At 49.5% G+C, this 17,844-nt stretch overlaps 1 protein-coding gene across 1 annotated transcript in view; it reads left to right on the plus strand.

Annotated features, from left to right (window-relative positions):
• The first annotated feature begins 380 nt into the window (after positions 1 to 380).
• Positions 381 to 17,844, plus strand: part of LHFPL6 (LHFPL tetraspan subfamily member 6) — a 145,069-nt gene continuing 127,605 nt past the window's right edge. The window contains exons 1-2 of the mRNA XM_049815981.1: positions 381 to 751; positions 3,214 to 3,773. Coding sequence (XP_049671938.1) covers positions 3,389 to 3,773 — 385 coding nt within the window. The 5' untranslated portion in view covers positions 381 to 751; positions 3,214 to 3,388. The remainder of the gene's footprint in view (positions 752 to 3,213; positions 3,774 to 17,844) is intronic.

Genomic DNA, 17,844 nt, shown 5'->3' on the forward strand with positions numbered 1-17,844 from the left:
CGTCCCCGGCTCCACCGCCCCACGCACGCCGCAGGCAGCCGCCGAGCCGCGGCGGGCGGGCGGAGCGGAGCCGAGCCGAGCCCGGCGGCGCCGCAGCGCCCCCCGGGAGGGCTCGAGGAGCCGGGACCCACCGCCCCGGCCCTCGGGACCCACCGCCCCGGGCCCCGGGAGCCGAGACCCACCGCCCCGGCCCCCGGGCCCCACCGCTCCGGCCCCCGGGAATCGAGACCCACCGCCCCGGCCCCCGGGAGCCGGGACCCACCGCCCCGGTCCCGGGCGAGCTCGGGGAGCCGGCACCCACCCTCCGCTCCGACCCCTCGGAGCCGGGACCCCCGCCCCGCCCCCGGCGGGCCCGGGGACGCGCCCCTCTGCCCCCGTCCGCCGCTCCCCCGCCCCCCCCCCTCCGCCGCCGCCCGGCCCCTCGCCCCCGGCCCTCTCCGCGGCCCCGCAACTGCGCCGTCCGCGGCGGGTCCCGCCCGGGGAGGCGGCGGCGGGGGAAGGGGGAGGAGAGGCGGCGGAGTGCATTGCCTCCCGAGGAATCAAACGGGGAGGGGAGAGAGGAACGTGCGGAGGAAGGGAGGGAAGGACGGGCCGGGCTGGGGAGGGTCCCGGTCCCGCCCGCCTCGGAGCGCCCGCGTCGCCGCCGCGCCGGGACCGCGGGGAGAGTCGCTTGGGGCGGCCGCCACCCGCCGGCCCCACGCCCATGTGCTCCCGGCAGCCGCGGCGGACAGCCCCCGCGCCCGGCGTGACAGTAAGTAGCCCTTCGCCTCCCCGGCACCTTGCCCGGGCCCATCCCGGCATCCCCCGGAGCCCTCGTCCCTCCTGCTCCTCCCTGGCCCCGGCCCTCCCGCACTCCCCGCGCGGCTGCATCCCCTGTTCCCCCCCCCCCCCGACCCCCTTCCTCTCCCGGACCCCCGCCCTTCCGCACTCCCTGTACGCTGCATCCCCTGCACTACTCCGGATCCCCCAGCCCGCAGAACCTCCTTCCCCTCCCCGACCCCTACCCACCCTGCACGGCCACATCCCCTGCACCCCCGGACCCTCTTCCCCTCCCGGATTCCCTTCCCCGCTCCGACACCCTGCCCGGCCGCATCCCTTGCCCGTTCCACTGGAACCTCCGGACTCCCTTCCCCTCCCGGATCCCCAGCCCTCCCATCCCCGTGCCTTCCAGCATCCTACCCCTCCCGGGCCCCCGTCCTTCCCGGATCTCCCTGCCACCCCGGACCGCTCTCCCTTCCCGGCCCCCCTGGCTTCCCGGCTCTCCGTCCTCCTGCCTCCGCCCCCCCCCGGATCCCCTGCCCTCCCGGCGCCTCTGCCTTTCCATTCCTTCCCCGCCCGCATCCCCCCCTTTCCCTCCCGGATCCCATTCCCCTCCGAGCCTGCCCCTCCCGGCCCCCCTCTCCTGCCAGCCCCTGCCCCTCCCGGACCCCCTGCACCCCCGCCCGCCTCTCCCCGCTCCCCCTCGCACCCCACCGGCCCCGCGGGCGCCCTCTCTCCCCGCAGCCTTCCCTTCGCACCACCCCGGCCAGTTTTGGTTCCCGGCCGCCGCCTTACCTCGGGGGGAGCCGGATCTCTCCACCGCCCCCTCCTACCCCCGGAGCGGGGGAGCGGCGTTTCGGGGCCGGAGGGGCGAGTCTGCTTCCCCGGAGAGCACCCCGGCTTTGCCGGGGAGGCAAAGCTGCTGCCCGGCCCGAGCCGGCGGGTTTGCGGGGTCGTACCCCTGGAAGCCTCCATGTTGTCCCCTATTTCCAGCTGTACCTCCTCTCCCGATTCGGGGAATGATTTTCCCCCAAGTGCCGTGACCCACTTTGCCTCAGACGTTTGGTGCCAGGCCAAGACCCAGGCAGATCCTTCTCCAGAAGATGCATCTGGAGGGATGGAGGCACACTGTGCCCCTCTCCCAAGTTTTTCTCCCCGGGGCTTTGGTGTTTTGCAGGTTGAAAGGCATTTCAGCGGATAGGCTACAAGTAGATAGGTGTATACTCCTTAAGTAGCGGCATAGGCCTTTTTCAGCATTATAGAAGAGACTTCTTAGTGTTTTAAAAGTAAACAAAACTTCTGTGTGGTGCACATGCTTAATTTCACTTACAGACTCTCTCTCTACATTCCCTCCTTGTGCTGAAGTAGTTTTAATTTTATTGCCTCTACACGAATTGGATTCACTGATTGGCGTCTAATCATGCTTAGAAAGAAAAGCCCCTGTAAATAGCTATCGGAATTAATTTGGCAGCAACTGTGAGAAATGATCATGAATTTACAAATGCAGCTGGAGTAATGATCCAGTGCGGATTTAACAAGAAATACACCCCCAGCCTCTGGGAAGCAGCGTGTGGGTTTCTATGACAGTCAAACGTACTTGGTCACACTGGTACTGAGCTTAGAGGCTGGGAGTTGTCTGAGAAGGATGCAGAGGGGTTAAGGCTCCTGGGTTTGAGCTGGGAAGAGGCAAATAAGAGAAGGAGCTGGGCTGAGAGCGAGCAGGAATACTGAGAGAGACCCCTGTTTTAATCGTGCTGCTTGAGGTTGTGTGGGAGTGAATCCAAAAGATGTGGGAACGTCTTCATCAACAACAGCCCACCTGGAGTTGGGGCTCCTGGCACTTCTGGGTGTCAAGTGATAAAAGGCTCCTTTTGTGCAGGGACGCCAACAACTTAAGGGAGTGCTGGAAAACATGCCACCTCGTAACACTTCTCTTGGGGGCTGTTAATGAAGCTTACCTCTGCCACAAGGGTCCGATCTTGAAAAGTCTTGGGCACCGCGAGTGGTTTTGCACTGAAGCTGCGGGGCCAATGGGTATAATGTGGAGTACATTCCCCGGGTGTCGCAGGACGAAGGGCCGACTAGCTAAGGATAAACAAGAGCTTGCCTTTTTTCTCCATTGGTACAGGAGACATCAAGATGTACGGTGGAGAAAAGTGAGTAGGCAAGTACACGGGGAGCCCCTGAAGGTGGCTGCAGAGCGTTCCTGGATGCGCACAGCAGCCTGTGCCGGCTGGCTGCCTCCCACTGCCGCCGTCCCACCATCCCTGGCAGCTGGTATTGCTGACAGCAATTCTGGCGGCTGCTTGCAAGGATGGGACAGAAAAGTGAGATGTCTTAATGAAAAGTCCTGTAGGAAGGAAAAGCACTCTGGCAGATAAACATTTTTTTCTAATGTCAGTATTACTGAACTTGTATCTTTCTCCTTTTTTTTGTGTGTTGCTACTTTATTAGGGATCTTTGACTTCATGATGGGAGGAAACATCCCCCTGGCTGTCAGGATCCGAGCTTCTCCCAGCGCGAGGATTTGTCAAGGCTGAGAGACTCTGGATTATCCATAAACCTTCTCTAAAATACACAGCTGCTTTTCCGTCTCCCCATCGCGAGGCGTCCTGGAGCAGATATAAAGATGGCCTCCAGCCTCACCTGTGCCGGTGTTGTCTGGGCCTTCCTCTCCTTCCTCTGTGCCGCTGCCTCCTGTGTGGGCTTCTTCATGCCCTACTGGCTCTTGGGGTCTCAGCTGGAGAAGTCGGTTTCCTTCGGCACTTTCCGGAGGTGTTCCTACCCAGTCCGGGATGAGAGCCGCCAGACGACGGTGATGGTGGAGCAGTGTGGCCGCTATGCCTCCTTCCAGGCCATCCCAAGCGCCGAGTGGAGGATCTGCACGGTGGTGACGGGCCTGGGCTGTGGGCTGCTCCTCTTGGTGGCCCTGACGGCGCTCATGGGCTGCTGTGTGTCTGAGCTCATCTCCAGGACCGTGGGCAGGGTGGCAGGAGGCATCCAGTTCCTGGGGGGTAAGTGCTCATGCTGGGACGGGATGGGGGCATTCAGGCTGTCGATTTACATGTGCGGAGACTCCCCTGGTGTGTTGGGATGAGGAGGGGATGAGTCAAACTTTCTGCTAGCACGGGAGACCGCTTGGCTCCCTTGATGGTTGAGCTGGTTGTCTGGATGCCTGAAAGTAGCCCAGAGACACAGGCGCCTGTGGTCCCTCTCTTGTGCTTAAGTCCCATCCCAGTTGTCGTGCAGCCTTTGGGAGTTGCACAGCAAGTCGACTTCTGCGGGCCAGCGTCTTTGCAGCAGTTTTGTGGGCTGAAGTTCCCAGCAGAGCTCAGCTGGGATGGAGGTACCTGGGGAAGCGTTGGGGCTGCAGAGCCCTGTGGAGCATTGTGGTTTTGCAGAGGAGAGGCCGTGTTATGTGGGAACAACCTCTCTTCCTTCTCCCTCCTACCCACATCACTGGCACAGCTCCCTCCACCTCTGCTCTCTGCAGCTGCATGGATCTGGCAACAAGTCTGTGGCCCAGGTTTGAAGTGGGGATTGTTTATCCCTGGTGGAGGTGGCCCACCATCTCCCAGGAGGAGCCCCGCTGGGCTGTCTGACCCACACTGCCCGCTGATGGTGCCGCAGGTTTGTTGAGTCCATGGGCCAGACAGCACGTGGGAGAATTACCACCACTCCTTTTTTTAGCTTGTAATTGTATGGAGGATTTATAATTGTGGAGTATTTGAAGGGTATGAGACAAGAAACAGGATCCTTAAGCGTGTTTTTTATAGGGCAGTTTTCCCAGTAAATCGTCACTCTCTCATCATTGGTGACACACGGCTCAGTGGCACTGTCTTTCGCCTGCTGCACGCCCGCCCCAGTAAGGGGATGTGTTTCCCCAAGCTTTCGGTGCCAGGCCAGCGCAGGCACCAGTGTTTCGGGTGTCCTGCAGCGTCCGGTCCCAGTCAGGTGCCCCGGCTCATGGCCCAGTGGAGCAGGCTGCAGTGGGACCCCCACCTCTCCCCTCTCCAGACAGAGACTTGCCCCGCAAGGGCAGTCTGGATACATCCCAAGTCTGCAGCCTAAGGAAGCACAAGACAAAAACTCGGCTACCGTCTAGCTCAGGGCAGACAACCGAGGCAAGGAAAGGGCCCTATGCCAAGCCTCCATCCAGGCGATGCCAGTGTAGCTCCCTCCTGGCAGTGGGGAGCCCTGCCACCAGCTCTTTTTGAGTAGTTTCTGCACTTTAGAGCAAGCCGACCCCATCACATCGCCCTTCCCTCAGCTTTGTGACCCACAGGCATTCTTGTGTTTAATCTGGCTGACAATTCAAAAGTGCAGCAGCTGCTGGAGAATTAACTCTGCTGCGAGCTTCAGCTTCGTGAAGACTGCTCCGTTATACAATTCCAGATGGGCGGCCGGGGGGTGGAGGGTATTTTTGGTTTTGTGACACTCCGCAAGCCCGCTTGGTCTGGCTACTTTCACTTAGAGCTGTCACAGGCTTGTGCTTTGACCACCCCCCTCTTTCCTACTGCTGGCTCGGCTCAGCTGGTTTTAATTTGCCTTTGGCCCCTTTCTTGCAGCCGTGCTCCCCTGCCTGCCCACGGAGCAGGGCCAGCTGTGCCCGTGTCTGCTTACAGGCACCCCAGCAAAGGCAGCAGCTCTGGTGGCAGGCAGGTGGGTGGGGGATGCGGGAGGGACCCCACTCCCCATGGCACTGGTGTGGGCTGAAGGAATGTGCCTTTCTCCGAGGCGGGATGGTGGCTCCGGTGCAAGGAGGTGAGAAGTCCCTTCAGACCACACCACGGCCTCCCCTGGAGCTGGTCCCAGCTGCTTGTCCCAGGCAGCGAGCATCCCATCCCGCCTGGAAGGGCCTGAGCAGGTAGTGCTTGTCCTCGGTAGGGGACAATTCAGAGAAATGTAAACTTGTGATATGCAACGAAAATTGCCAACAACTTTGCTTACAGTTCAGAAATTAGTTACACAGCATGTCTAATTTTCCCCTCTACTGGCTTTTATGGTTGTCTCTCATTTCACTGCACACTGCTGGAAGTGTGTAAGAAATGAACAAAGTGAGAATCCGTCATTTCTTAACCTGCTGAAAACCCAACTGGGAGGACACAAGGGAGAGGCCAGGTGGTGATAGCCAATAATTTGGATGAAATGAAGGGACATATTAGGGCAAAGATCAGATCCTTACATGTTTAATCAGATCCTTAGCTGCTATAAATCAGTATAGCTTCATTGTTTAAATGACATGACTACATTTATTCAGACGTCTAACTTAGGCACTATAATTATTAGGTTGTTTTATGTCAAGATAGCCATGAACTGTTCACTTTATTTACTAACCGGTAATGTCGGCTCTTCGTTCCCTGTACCACAGTTGTAGGTTTAGTTATATACCACGATGTGTGCTTTGAATATGGCTCAGTGGCACTACAGTGACTGTCATTTTAATTGGCCTCCGCTTGGAGATCTAACCAAATTAAACCCTGACAATTTTTTTTTGACTGGGGAGAAGAACCCCCTCCTATCTTTATATGAAAAAAAAGCCTGGGAAAGTAAGCAGCTCACTGAGTGATGCTATTAATTCATCTTCCATGTTAGGGCAAGGAGATGGCTAGGCGGTTTCACTTTCTTTTTGTGAGTCACCTGCCCCAACACCCTGCTGTGACTCCTGCTCCAGTGGTGGAGGGCGAATGTTGGAATAAACCATACTTCTCCTTAAGTGAGAAACCAGCATAAAGACATGCTCAGTGTAGCTAGTTTATGGCTTTAGTGGTGTTCCATTAGTCTAGGATCGAAGTAATTTTCTCAACATGATTTAAAAACATGGACTTGATGAGGAACTAAGCCAACTGACAACGGAGTATTATGGGAGGTCCAGGAGTGGGTGAGATGTACAAGCCCCTGAAGCTGTGGTGAGCCAAACCACTAAGGTTGCTAAAACTAACTTAGTCTAACACTGGAAGCATTTTTACTGCTGTGAAGAGGTGGCAGAGAGGTTTGTTTACCGGAGGTTGTAAGCAAACAGCCCGGTCCTCCTCTTCTAGCAGCACGAAGGAGGAGTAACTCCAAGTAGGTCAGTGGAATAACACCTGTATAAAAGTACTGCAGCTTGCACTAGCTAAACGGTGCCAAGGTTTTACAGCTGGGATTTCCCCAAGTTGTATGTGGCAACTCATGGGAGTGAATTATTCATGAGTGCTTATACCATAAATCTGCTCTTCTCATAAAAATTGAGTGGCAGAACCTGTAAGAAACTGCAGATCCATGCAGAGTCAGAAGGGCTCATTAGATATTGGTTGATCTTACATACTTGGTCTATATTTGCTATTTCAGATGATTCTGGCTACAGAGCATACATGTATTTTAAGATGACTCTGGGATAATATATGCCAAGTTTCTGTTCCTAGAAGGAAGATCGCATCATAGACTTTTCATCCCATTTGCAGTTGCAGTAACTGCTTCCTTTCTCATGCATGATCACGTGGCAGCTCTGTAGCCATTACAGCAATTGCTTACATGAAAAACAATGCTATTTTTAGCTTATTGTAAGGAAATTTGGTGGTGGGTGACAAGAAGTAGCCAACAGCCCAAGGCTAGCCATTTCTGCAGTGGCTGTCTGGTCTGCAGTGCACCATTGGCAAACTGCTGCTTCGGTGTCTCAGAACATGCTTCAGGGACGTTTCTGTTGGATTGCTTCGAAGAACTGACAACTGAGGTGAAAGTTATGCTGTCTGTAACCTCTTGAGGGCACAGTTATGTAGATGGATACCATCTTCACTGATAACAGGAAGTGCAGTGTTTCCAGCTGGTTCCCTTTGAATGTTTGGAAAACTGAGGCATATATAAGGTAGCTAGAACAGATTGCAAGGATGTATCTTTGACTGTAACTACTGAGGGCATGACAGCAGGAAGCGAAGTTTAACAAATCTCTGGCAAATTGGAGTCTGTAATTATTGATCTTTTTGCTGCGCTGTGGCAAGTCAATTCCACTTTAACGGGGAGACTAGAAATTTGCAGGTAAGTAGCTCAGATATGACATACTAATTTGGTGAATAGTTTCACTCTCTGAATGCAGAGCAATGATTTTAAGAACATAGCAATAATTTTAAGAACATAATGAACTTAAAGGTTAGCCAATTTTATGAGAGGCAGTGGATCAAAAGACCCAAGTATTACAAGGATGGTCAATTTAAAGAGTGTTATGCTGGCAAGGTGAAGCATTTCATTAAAATGGTCAGTGCGCAGGAATTATAGATGAAAACTGCACTAGCTCAGAACTCCCTTTGGCTGCGTAGGACAGCTAAGCCAAGCTCAGAGGGGATAAATCCAAGGGAACAGAGCATGAAACAACCTGCCAACTTAGACACCTCTGAACCTGATGCTTTGGCTCTGATTCTGAGTGGCATGTGAGAAGTGAGCCCTCTCCATGATTACGGGGTATCCACGCCATTTGTACCGTCATCTTTAGTACTGATCCCTCATTGATGGTACTCAAGTAAAGCACAAGTTTTGCTACTCCCTTCAGTAAATGAGTAAAGTTTTCAGCAGCACCTTCTTTTCTTCCCCTCATTTCTCTATCTTGTTTCCCTTGTGTCTCATGGGAGTGCTGCAACTCCTGAAATGATGGTCCTTGAACTGCTGGTTAGAAAATCTGGAGAGCTCTTGAAGAAGGGGGTGATGAAAGGAGCATTTGCTTATTTGAGAAAAAGGAGACACAGATCCTAACAACTTCTGATTTTGTCTCAGAAAAAAAAATGTCGCCTTCTGAAAAAAGCTCTCAGCACCACATGAAATTGCTGCAGAATCCTTCTCCAAGTGTCCTATGACAATAGCGGCCACAGTAGTTTCCATCACCCATAGGGTGCTCAGGACAAGTGTTTTCTGGGTGCAGAGGACACAAGAATAAGGTAGTGCTCCATCAAGATGAGGAGAAAGTTGTGTGGGGTGATGGCTCTGTGTTGTCTGTGATGAAATCTTAGAGAAAGCCTTTGAGATTTTGGGCTGGAGATTTTAAAGAGACAGATCGAAAGGACATCTGCAAGTTGTTAGCATATTAATGAGTGAATCTGACTTTGCAGGTGAGACGATCAAGGTCTAAAATGTAGAGGGCAAAGAAGGGAAGAGCACTAGGTCATAGCACTGTGGGACCATGTAGAGAAGCAGCTCTCCCTCGGAAGAAATGCTTGGAGAAACAGTTAAAAAAGTAAGAGGAGACTCTTGGGAGAGAGAGAGTCACTGAACCTAAGTCATGTTTCAAGAAACATGGCTGGCAGTCAAAGACAACCTGTGGGTCAAGGACAATGAAGGCCATCTCAGTTCTGAGACTGGTTAAGAAAAAGTCATTAGGGGCTTTGGTGAGGGTAGTTCCAGTTGACTACAGGGACTAGAAGCCCCCAGGGAAGGTTTGTGTGAAGCCAGAGGAAAAGAACTGCAGGCAGTGACCAGTAGCCATTATTTTATCTGACAGCTGAAGTGAGACTCTCTGCTTTCTGCCTGGAAGACTATGGTCAGGATCATTTTCTGCCTATAGGGAGAAATTGTAACTGAGAAGAGCCTTGCTGCAGACAGGGAGGATCTGAGATGGTCAAGAGACTTCCAGGAAGGAAACGGTTACCCCAGACTCTTCTGCAGTTCTCCCAAGCCTATCTATCTCAACCATTTCCCCCACCTATACATATTCTTCCCAACTCCTCCTGATATTTGTACCTGAAAAAACCCCAGGCATAAAAACATGCAAAAATGGCCTTTTCATTCTTTCATCCTCTTTAGCCTAAAAATATTTTTCAAAAGGCTAACTTCTGGGGAGAGGCTAGGGAGGGGCATCTGCTGCTCTCAAACACCAAGTCCCCTTCTTCACCTGCAAGTTAGCTGCGCAGGGCTGGTTTGCCGCAGCTTCCTCTCTTGCCTCTTGTCAGATGCAAAGCTTCAGTGACTTTGCTGTGCTCATATAGGCATGTGACAGGGCTATCCTCATCCTAGACAACGACAAGCTGCAGGCTGGGTAGTAATCCAGTGTATACATGCACATAGAAAGACACTGCAAGAGGGGCATATGAAAGGAACAGATGCTTCACCAGAAGGTAACAGAAGAAGAGCAAACAAGGAACACGGCACTGTTAAATGTTGCGAGTGAGTGATTGCATGTCATGTCATAGGCTCATAGATTCAGCAACAATAAGGTCAGCAGAGAACACTGTGACTATTTAGTCTGAGGTCTGCTGTAGCACAGGTCATAGGACAGCCTTCATATAATTTCAGTTTGAAAAAGAGGATATCTTGGAGAAAAAAGCTTCTGGTCTGAATTTAATTAACTTTGAGAAAAGCAGGATCTTCCTAAGTTGCTCCAGTGGTGAATTACCCCGACTGCTTTTCTTCCAGATCATTAATGCAAATATTAAATATGTAGCACCAAGAATATATGATTGCAAAATTACATTTTCTTGAGGATTTTTTTTTTTTTTTTTTTTTTTTTTTTTTTAGAGCCAACAGTTAGGTTGCTTTTAATCCATTTAAGCTGTGCTGTGTTGTGGTTTCTTTACCAGAACAACCTGTATAGAAGCTGCTTCATAGCTGCTATGTTTCACAACAGTTATTTCTCCAGTTTTCTATAGGCATCCACCAAAAGATTAAGTGCAGTGTGTAGTTTTGCAGCTTCATCCCTTCTCAGCTTGACTTCGACTTGCTAAACTGCATCCAGTGATTGCTACTGCCTATGTTCAGTATCTGCTTCCCAGCACCACAAGATACCTTCACATGCTGTGGTACAGCACAGAGTCAAATTCTTGGATTTAGGTTTGGAGTCCAGATGAGTAAGGCAGGGAAGTGTTATTGTTTGGGAAGACATTGAGAACAAGGAAATTTAGACAGGGATGTTATCTTAACAGATTTTGTAGCATATGTTTTATTGAAGATTAGCCAGCTCTCTCTCTGCTGTATTCAGACGGGAGTTAAAATATAAGACAAATTCAGGACTGAAGCCAAACTGATGCAATATATGTCCTCTGTCACTCTCAGTTTATAAATGACATTACTTAGATTCCTACTCTCTTAATCAGATGTAGCCTGTATTGCTTGAATCTTTCCTCTATGCGTGGGCCACCAAATCTGACTGGAGGGGAATCAAAGTTAGCACATACATATCTGAAATAGGTAAAGAAAAGGTGCAGATGTAGATTCTGTATATTCTTAAGAGAGGATCCTTTTTCCCATGGTTGCCTTCACCTTGCTCACAGAAGTTCCTACTGCAGCCTTGCTAAAGGCTGTTGCCCTGACAGATCTAACAGCACAGCTTTTTGTGCAATTGTTCCCTAAGGAGTCCCGCTGAAGGAGACCTGAGTTAGCAAAGATTCGCTATTTAAGCTAACACCAACCATTTTAATGAAGCAGGTTAGCAAGGAAGCATCAGTAATAAACATTACTGGTCATAAAGTGCAGAACTGGTAGCTCTGAGGAGGCCATCCCTGCCAGCAAGGTCACGAGTGGTGCAGAGCAAGCCGGGAGGTGTAATGCTGTTGGAATAGTGGAGATGCAACTTGAAGAAGAGAAATGATGCAGAGAGTAGCCTTCATACTTAGCTGTCTGTCTGTGTTTTTTTCTTTCTGTCCCCAGCCACTTCAGATACCTTGACTCTTTGGTGTTTCAAAATCTTACTAAAGAAGCAGCAGGGTCCTTATGGGCTGCGAATTTTTGTGTGTCCTCTGAAGTCAGTGACACTTAGTACAAATGACATCAGTATTTCTATCCTAGAAGTAAGATTATTTGATCGTGACATTAGCCTAAAATGGGCGTGGTTCCGAGGCTGAGTTTATTCTTGAAGAGCTACCCCAGTGAATTAGCTTGTTTATATTGAATTGTGCTTTGAAACATACATTCATTTGGGGGTTTTGGTTTTGTTTTCTTTTTCAATTATATTTACTCCTAATGTAAATTTTGGCTAAATACAGGGGTGGGGGGGGAAACATGCAGAGTTTCAGCCTGGAGCGAATTCTGCAAGTTAGATTTTAAGTGCTTCGGAAGCACATTTAAAATGGAAATGCTGATGTTTTAGAAAAAATAAAAGATGCTGCTAAAATATTGGGAAGAATCTCCTTACTTCTCTTTGTTTTCCTATTGATGTTGAATATAAAAGTGATGTTTTGAATATTGCTGCCGCTGTGTTGGGTTTAAGCAGAATTTTGCATTAAGAACAGAATTTTTGATCTAAAGAAGTCCCGGAGTGCTGTTTTATTTATCTGTAGAATGAAGTTCAGGCATCTTGCTTTTTTTCCCCCTCTTTTATTAGAAAGGAACAATGACGCTCAGCACTTCTGTGACACTTTTCATTTCAAAAGGCTTTGCTTGCATAACCTAATGAAACTTCAGAAAACGTGAGGCAGGGGAGCAAATAACCTATTTTGCTGGTGTAGAGTCAAAGTAAATTCAGAGTTACTTCACTTCAGATCCTCTGCATTTGTGTTGATTAGAGCAGAATCTGCGTTGGAGTTAGCAATTTTGTTTCTGCATTGAAAGATCTGGCTTGTTTTGCTTCCTGAGCTCTATGAAATACTCAAATATTGCTGGGAACTTCATTTAGGCATCAAAATGTTTCAATATTTTCCAGTGCGTATGAGGTCATATGCCCTACAGACAGGGCAGGATTGTTCCCAATGCTGTATTTTCCAGGATTTTCTCCAGTCTGGTGTTAAATGTCTATGTGGTTTTTTTTCTTGTTTCTCTCAGGAAACTCAGCTTACTAGGTATTCCACTCAGAACTTTCACAATATTCAACCTGCATTTTCCTTTCCTTGCTCACATCCTTTTACTTCTCCAATACACGTTTTTACCTTCTAAGGTCTTTAACTTTAGCTTTGTAAAGTACAACAAGACAGTTTTCAATCTCCATAATTTCAATGAATTTGGGTGTAGAACTTGAGGGCAACCAATGTATCATTTCCACACAGTGAGGAGTTAGGAAGGAGCACGATGTAATTAAGAAACATAGGATGTATTTGTACAACCAAAACTCCAGCCAGAGCTGTATGCCTTGCAGTGCCCATCGTGTTGGCTGGCTCCCTGCTCAAGAATTTCCTTTGGCTCTGTGGAATACCTTTGTTGACTTCAGTGATGTTAAGCTTTTTATATTGCCTAAGTGCAAGGTCCTAAGTGGCATTCAGACCGTGTGGAGATAGCCTTAAGTCACACAGGACCAAGAAGGACATCCTCTCCTTGGTCTTGGGATGGTTTTGCCACCACAAGACATCACAGGTCAGAGGGGCAATATTGCATTTGACAGATCCCTTCTAGTAGCTGTCCTGTATCTTCTCAGGCATGAAAAATTGGGCATGGTCAAAGCACCCTGACAATGCTGGTGGTAAGGCTGATTCACTAGGCTTGATTAGATCTCATTCACATTGTTTGTTCCACTGTCAGTCCCCTGATGTCACAGGTACATCTGAGAACAGAGGCAGACTTTTTTTCCCTCCAGACTGCCTTTTCCTTAGAGTCCAACCTGCTGAAATCAACAGCAATATTCCTCCATGGGACCTAGGGGAGGGCAGGATCTGGAGCTCAGCGCCGTTGCTTCTCATTGCGGCTAGTGGGATTTGGAGGAGGTTGCTGCTGTGTAGGAGTGCAGAGACCTTCACGGGATGCCAGATCCTACCTAATTCCCCACATATGGAATATTAATTGCAGCAGGACTAACGCCTTAGAACAAAACTCTTTCTTGAGAGGGTTGCTGTACCATGAGCTGAGTCTACATTTTCCTGCATAAGCCTGGTAAACCTCAGTTTTTCATGAGGACTGACCATTTTGAATTGATTTGCAGGTACAATTCCTCACAGGGCTAACAGACTTTTAAGTAAGCTTGGCAGTAGTTTGTAGGAATATAAAGAAAATGTTAATGAAAGAAAGCCTAAGCAGTTACCTATTAGAAATCATTGTTATTTTTATCTTGTAGCATGATCCAAAAGGCTCCAGAGAGAATGAAGCAGCAAATGCAGAGTTCTGATAAACACCATATAATTTCTGTAGTAATGTAAAGATTTGACCCTTTCCTTTGCAATCTGATGGTTCAGTTGTCTTGCATTGTCTCCCAATAAAGATGCCTTTGTAATATAAAGTGGTACTGTTGGTTTGAGAAGAATCGTTTTCTAATAAATGCAAAGGGATATGGAGTTTGTCCCTTGCATTGAGGAGAAAAGATTTGAGATAAAACCATGAATGATCAACCTGGAATAACAAAAACTGCTTCTGAAATACAGCACCCTGTGAAAGGATATGAAACCCGCTAACATAGTGCAGTGTAAGAAATAGCCTTACGACTTCTGAGGAGCGCGCTGCCTGACTTCTTCACAAGTTCGGGCTTTTGTCTGAGTCTGCAGCTAGCTGAAAGCCTATTCATGTTGTATTTTTTTGATTTATTTTTTTTTCTTTTAAATCAGCATGAACTTGATATTCAGAGCATCACAAGCAATTCACATCAGGCACAATATAGCTGAATGCCAGTTACTGGGAAGGGTTACCAGGACATGCCAAAAAGTGCTTAGGTTTGGGAATCTATAGAAACTTGGGTAGTGTGATGTTGAGGGACCTTTGTGAGTGTATGTGTGAGAGGAAATTTCTTTGTACTTCATTTCAAACTTTGCTCTGACTCAGCCCAGGTGCTGCTGCATGACTAGGAGCTTTAAATGTTGTTTGGAGATTAGTACATCTGCCTGGCAAATTTGTACAAACACCCTCAGCTGTGCAGTGTTGCTCCTGTTATGGTGGTGTTTGTTGTAATGTAGGAAATTCTAGAAATCCATTGTGCTGGGGGAAGAGACAGAGACAGTTGCTGCTCCAAAGAAGTCCTATCTGAGAGAAAGGCAGACCAGGAACTTAAGGGTGCTTTCAATTTACTGCATTTTTAATATGTTAAGAACTGATGCTGATGAATTTCTTTTGCGCTTTGTAGAGGAGTAAGTGAAAGGAGACCTCTAAATGTTGGCTTGGTAACAAATGACAGATGTATTACTTTCATGGGCAGAGCTTCCTCTTTAGATAACCTGCATCTCTCAAAAAGCTCTTTTACTTCAACTGCATCCTCAGAACGGTGGGAGCAGTCAGAGGCCCAGGTTACAGTAAGCAAAGCCGGGCAAGGGGAGCAGGGTGCTTTGGGGGAAGGAGGCAGGCGGAGGGGGACAAGAGGGGGCTGGAGGAGCTCCAGCCCCTGGTAAAGCTCCATTTGCCATACCTGCAGACATATGTATCTGCTGCTACTGCTGGGTCGCAGAGGGTCTTTCAGATGCTGTAGGGGTTACATGCAGGAAAATACAAAACTTAAGACTTTCTGTGCTGTAGCATGTTTCAGATTTCAAGGAATTCTGTTAGTTTTCAAGTCCTTCTGCTGGCACAGCAGTAAAAACATGATGAATGGCACTAAATACTGGGCTAAAGCTCTTTACAGCCAAGACAAACCCCCAAACCATTACAGGCTCATTCTGCAAAATCAAGAGATTGTTATAAAAGTCAGGACATTTTTTGAGAAGACCTTTTACAAGAAACCCAATGGCTGGCTTTGGAGAGCTTTGTTCGATACTGCAAATCTCTCTAACTAGAAACTTTCTCTCTGGAAAGTGTTCCAGGATCACTGGCAGACGAGCAAGAGCAGAATCTGGGCATTCAGGCCAGGCTGCAAGTTTGAGCAGGTTGTGGTGATGAAACCCATCAGTGAGGCAAAGACACAGACCCTGAGCCCTTCTGTGTGGCCCAGGGCCAAGGCAAATACCCATGTGCCCTTCCCATCTGTCCCCCAAACTACGGATAACTCCCCAAGCCACTGAAATAATGAATGTAGCTGAAGCTATTTCCAACAAAGATGGGTTGCACAGCTTTTTTGTCCCTTGTCCTCAGCCAGAGTTTGAGGGATTACTCCCATAAATAAATGCAAGCACAGTTCTGTTTGCGAGATCAGGCTTTTCTTAACACTATTGAAAAATAACACTCTGTTTTGGTTTGTGTGGTGGGTTTTTTGGTAGCAGGGGAGGGGTCTGCAGGGGTGGCTCCTGTGAGAAGCTGCTAGAAGCTTCCCTGGCTCCAAGTCGGACCCGCAGCTGGCCCAGGCCGAGCCCATCAGTGACAGTGGTAACACCTGTGGGAGAACAGATTTAAGAGGGGAAGCCTGCAGCCAGTAGGGGCTTGGAATGTGAGAGGAACCCCTCTGCAGACAGTAAGGCCGGTGAGGAAGGAGGGGAGGAGGTGTGCTGGAGGAGGGGATGTCCCTGCAGCCCGTGGTGAGATGGCAGGCTGCGCCCCCCCAGCCCATGGAGGGGAGCAGAGGCCCCCCAAGATGGCTGTGACTGTGTGGGAAAGCCTGTGCTGTGGCAGTCTGTGACTGAAGATTGGCCCGTGGGAAGGACCCGCGCCAGGGAAGTTTGTGAGGAGCTGCAGCCCGTGGGAAGGACCCATTCCAGGGAAGTCTGTGAGGAGCTGCAGCCTGCGGGAGGGACCCACGCCAGGGAAGTTGGTGAAGGGCTGTCTCCTGCGGGAGGGACCCCATGGCGGAGCAGGGGCCGAGTGCGGAGGAGTCCTCCTCCCCCTGAGGAGGAAGGAGCGGCAGAGACCAGGTATGGCGGACCGACCCCAACCCCCATCCCTGTTCCCCTGCGCCGCCGGGGGGAGGAGGTGGAGAGAACCGGGAGTGGAGGCGGGAGGGCTGGGGGGAAGGTGTTCTCAGGTTGGGTTTTACTTCCTAATATCCTTGTTGTGATTGGATTGGTAGTAAGTTAGATTGACTTTGTTTCTTCCCCAAGTTGAGCCTGTCTTCTGCCTGTGACCGTAAGTGGGGAGCGATCCCTCCCGGTCCTTGTCTCGACCCACGAGCCTGCCTTTATATTTTCTCCTCGTCTCACCATGGCCGGGGAGGGAGGGGAGTGAGTGGCTGTGTGGTGTTTTGTTGCTGGCTGGGCTGAAACCATGACACACTGTTATAATAATTGAGGAGTAAAATGATTTCTTAACAGGCTACAGTGGAACGATGCTTTGGAAACCATTCTCCTTGTGAGCACTGAGCTATCTGTTGAACAGAGTCCGTTGCTTGCTTCTTCCCCTACATTAGCATTATCTTCTATTTCCTACTCTCCTCCATTGAGTCCAGTTCATTCCCCAGGCTGTGGAAGGGGACACAATGGCTGAAGATAGCTTATGCTGAGCCATTCACTACTAGCTTCTTCCTCTTTTCCATAACAATTTGCAACAAAAATTGTGTCAGGAAAGAGTTTGGTGACCTGCAAGGGCTGGGACAGGCCTTATGCTGGAGATGGCAAATTCCGTTTCAGGCCACTAAGCTGGAGATCCGGTGCTAAGAACACAGGAAGCTGGGAGGATAAATATTGTAACTTTTCATCTCATGCATAAGAATTGCAGTCTGTTTTGATCTCGTGATAGAGAAGGGTCATTCTGCTTATCTCATCTAACATAGTGGCTAGTCTGATTACAAGCTTCCCTGCTTGGCACCTTTTTAAATTCAATTTGCCTGCCTGTGCCCTTGGCACACAGTGTGTTTCATTAAATTTCACAGCAGTTAGTTTTCATTCCCTCTGTGACACCTTTTTATCAATATTTGACTCTAGTGTAATTTCAAGCAATTGTGCTTTTTTTGCGAAGTGCTTGTACCATAATAATTTGGCAGAGCAGGTGGGGGAAGACGATTCAGACACCATGGCAGATCTGTGTAGAAAAGTGATATATGGGAAGCCAGGTGAGCTTGCAAGTGTTTTTTATGTGTGATAATAACAAAAAGGAGCTGCTTCCCATCCTTGTCTGGTGGTATCGCTGAAGACTGTCAAAAGTGCAGTTAAACAGCTTGCTGTAAGAGGCAAACTTTATTTTCTTCAGGCTAATCACAGCTTTATTTTAAAAGCAGAGCTAGTGGACTGCTGCTGGATTGACAACCCAAGGTTGTGAGACAAGCCTTCTGCAACCTGGGCTGCTTAGCAAGTCTATGTGAGGGTTTTTTCAAAAGCAGGTCAGGAAGCTGGTTTGTTAGGGAAGTGTGTGTGTTTGTGTATGAGTGCAGGAATGCAGAGAGCAAATGTGGTTGTTTTTCTTTTAGTATCTGATACTCAGTCC

Source organism: Accipiter gentilis, chromosome 13 (assembly GCF_929443795.1).
Source record: "Accipiter gentilis chromosome 13, bAccGen1.1, whole genome shotgun sequence".
Taxonomy (NCBI): domain Eukaryota; kingdom Metazoa; phylum Chordata; class Aves; order Accipitriformes; family Accipitridae; genus Astur; species Astur gentilis.